Source organism: Silurus aristotelis (assembly GCF_946808225.1).
Source record: "Silurus aristotelis genome assembly, chromosome: 16".
Classification (NCBI taxonomy): Eukaryota; Metazoa; Chordata; class Actinopteri; order Siluriformes; family Siluridae; genus Silurus; species Silurus aristotelis.
In genome coordinates, this window is record NC_139589.1 from 17,627,734 (window position 1) to 17,631,168 (window position 3,435).

Below are 3,435 nucleotides of genomic sequence, written 5' to 3' on the forward strand. Positions count from 1 at the left end.
TATTTAGGCTTCTTGCTAATTGTGCCTCAGCTTTTTGACTGCAAAGTTTTTAGTAAATTCCCAATTCCAAGTTAAATTGAATGCAGTATAAATGTATAAGTAGGTGCAATGGAATTTTAAACTGCTTTTGTGATTGTGACAAAGTAGAGGTTCATAATCTGCATTCTGCCATCATGGCTCAAGGTCAACTTTTAACCATGATCTAGCAGAACTCTAGCAGATGGTTGCAGGCATGGAAAAGACAAAGAATGCTTGGCCCCAAACCATTTGTTGTCATGTCAGACGTTGAAGCAATAGAAGTGGTTTATGTCAGTCTTGGCACTGAGGAGAAAGAATGTCATAGATGGTTAGGACTTTGTAAGTACTGTACAAATAAAGAATGTCATTAAGAGCTATGCATGCTAAAGCCTGAAAACAAGGCATGAATCCAGCAAATAATAGAAAGTAGATGTAAAATTATTCGATGATGTTGGTGCAGAGAATTCCACCATGTTCCTGCTTTTATTGTCTTTGGGGAGGTAATGAATTTTTTAGATGAAGACATGTCGAAATTCCTCAGTATCCCTTTTGTCGTTTTCACTGACCCTGCAAGTGCAAAGATCTTTACAAAAGGTTGAAAGGTCACACATACACCGACATGAGTGTTCCGTGAATAAATGTTATCTTTCATGATCACTAAATTTTGACATTACTTCATCTTCTCAGGAGGAAGCCTATATTGCCTTCCCTATCCACAGATGACAACCAAATCTCCTGGACTGGAAACAGGTGAGAACAGCCCATAACTTTTTTTTCACCGTTCTACTCACATAGAAAGCCCAGAAACATCCAGTAGAAATTCCTGAACTCTATCTTGAAGTCTTAAAATTCAGTCCTTCGTGTTTAAACGTTTAACGTTAAAAAATGTTCATATGCATGGGGTAGGGGTGTGAAAAACACTACTACTTCTACTACTACTACTACTACTACTACTACTAATAATAATAATAATAATGGTTATGTTTATAAAGTTTAAAAATGATAAAGAGGCGTCTTGTTGCAGAGCGAAACCCGACACCATCGAGCGCTTTATCGAGCGGTTATTCTTTTTTTCTTTAACGGAGGTGTGTGTGTGTGTGTGTGCGCGCGCGCGCTTGTATGTCTAGGGGGGGGTGTAAAAAGAAGAGGGACGACACCGGTGCCCCCAAACGCTCATCTGGGAAGCTAGTAAGTGCGTCCTGCCCGCATAAATGCCTGTTCCAGAGCGGCGGCGGCGGGACGACAGGACCGAGCAGGAGCGCTCACGGAGCCGCGCTGGACAAACGGATTATTTTTTGGCTGCTCCCGTGGCGGGGTTTGAGCGCGACCCCGGGATTCCTCATATTCTATAGGCAGCAGGGGACCGGCTTTTTGACGGCACATTAACGGATCAGGACTTTGAACTGGCAGGACAAATGAATACAAATGAATTTAGCGACCCGAAGGAGAGACCGCGGGACCTCTCACCTCCACGCAAAGTAAGTGCACTCGGAGGACTATGAGAGAGAGAGAGAGAGAGAGAGAGAGAGAGAGAGAGAGAGAGAGAGAGAGAGAGAGAGGAAGAGAGGAGTATGAATGAAGTATTGTGTAAACGACTCAGGGTAAACGACTATCCGAAGTCAAACGAACAAGACGAGGCCCGATCTCAATCGGATGTAGTGCCCTAAGCAGGGTGCAGAAATTTGCCCATTCCCTCAACATTTTTTTTGGCTGTTTTAAATAGTAGTTCCTTTGTTATTGAGGGTTTCCATCTGGAATTTGTTTGCATATAGATTCCAATTATTTCTACATATATCCTTGAAGGGATCCTTCTAAAGGGACAGTGGAATATCTTTATAGGTTTACTAATAAAACACATCTTCTGTATGGAAAATGTACATAACCCAGATATCCAGAGGTGGGTGTGTGTGTGTGTGTGTGTGTGTGTGTGCTATGTATCAGTCCCTTAGACGAACACCTGGGCTATTAGGATGCTATTTAAGATCGAGCCCAGGTGCATCCGTTTTTTTAATGCGGACTGTTTAAGACAGTCTGGTAAGATTCAAGATTTAAGTTTATTGTGAGTTTATTGTGTAGAGGACAGTGTGTTACAGCATGCAATAAAATTCCTACTCTGCGAATCCCGTAAGCAATCTATAATTGAAATTAAGGATTGAAAGGAAAACAGACAAAGACATGACATAATGATAATGTACAAAGTAGTGATGGTGCAAATGCAGGAAACAGAAGTGTGGGCATGTAGTAATCATAATATGGAAGCAAATATAAAGGGAGATTGGGTCCATTTTGGTGCTCCCATTATGAACGGTTCTGTGTGTGTGTGTGTGTGTGTGTGTGTGTGAGCAAATTATGTAAAGGTAGTCAGATTCTTAAGGGGTCTCTCTGTGTGTGTGTGTGTGTGTGTGTGTGTGTGTGTGTGTGTGTGTGTGTGTGTGTGTGTGTGTTTGTGTGTGTGTGTGTGTGTGCGTGTGCAAAATATGCAGCGGTAGATTTGGTCCATGTTGCTGTTCCCTTTGTAAAGAAGGTGTGTGTGTGTGTGTGTGTGTGTGTGTGTGTGTGTGTGTGTGTGTGTGTGTGTGTGTGTGTGTGTGTGTGTGCAAAAAAAGTCATTACGACGGACTATTAAGATCTAGCCCTTGGTAAGACTTCCCTGTTTAAGTTTAATTCATTAGTTTTTATGACGAGTACCGAATCCGAATTTTGCAATCCGCTTATTCAAGGGTGTCATTTATAACTGAAAGGACCGTGTTTGCGTGCGTGTGCGTGTGTGTGCGCGCGTTCGTGTGGGGGTGCCTTTAAATAAAAGCAGCTACCGTTTTTCATGCGCTTGCGCTCTGGCTTTGCATGCTTAGTGAGGAATGATGGGTTTATGCGTAATTTCTATTGTATAACCTATAGAAAGAAGTCAAAAGCTGATTCCCTGATGATTGTTTAGTTTGTTTTATTGTTTAGGTTTTCTCTCTATTGCACTTATATAAAAAAGTGGGAATTTCAGTGGGGGAAAAAAAACGAATAATAATTGAATAAAATTAATGACAGAAATGTTCAGAAATTCAATTCTTCGTTTGATCTTTTAGATCATAACCATGTCCTGGTTTTTTGGCCTGCTATGGTCGAAATTGTCCACTTGGGGGAACTTGAACTGCACTGGTCACTGATGCTTATTATTCTGGGAGTTAAATATGTGGTCTGAAGGGTGAGGGTCACTTAGGTTCACAAATTCTATTTAATTCACAGAAGGTTCATTATTTTTTTTAAATCCAGAACCATAAGGCAGAGGGTTTCGGAAAAGTGAAACTATTTTAGAAGACTGTTTGACATCATCACTCTTACTGCTTATGGGCAGAAAGTGAATGTATTTGTCGTATGCTAAATTCAGACAGGCCTAAGCATGAGACAGGGATAAGGATAAAACAC

The 3,435-nt window shown here is 41.2% G+C and overlaps 1 protein-coding gene across 2 annotated transcripts in view; it reads left to right on the forward strand.

The window, feature by feature from the left end:
• The first annotated feature begins 1,157 nt into the window (after positions 1–1,157).
• The window catches only part of col27a1a (collagen, type XXVII, alpha 1a), a 71,180-nt gene continuing 68,902 nt past the window's right edge, over positions 1,158–3,435 (forward strand). The window contains exon 1 of one of the 2 annotated variants that reach the window (XM_083563878.1): positions 1,158–1,496. In XM_083563878.1, the coding sequence (XP_083420004.1) occupies positions 1,444–1,496 (53 nt within the window). In that variant the 5' untranslated portion in view covers positions 1,158–1,443. The remainder of the gene's footprint in view (positions 1,497–3,435) is intronic. The other variant, XM_083563877.1, reaches the window with a different exon arrangement.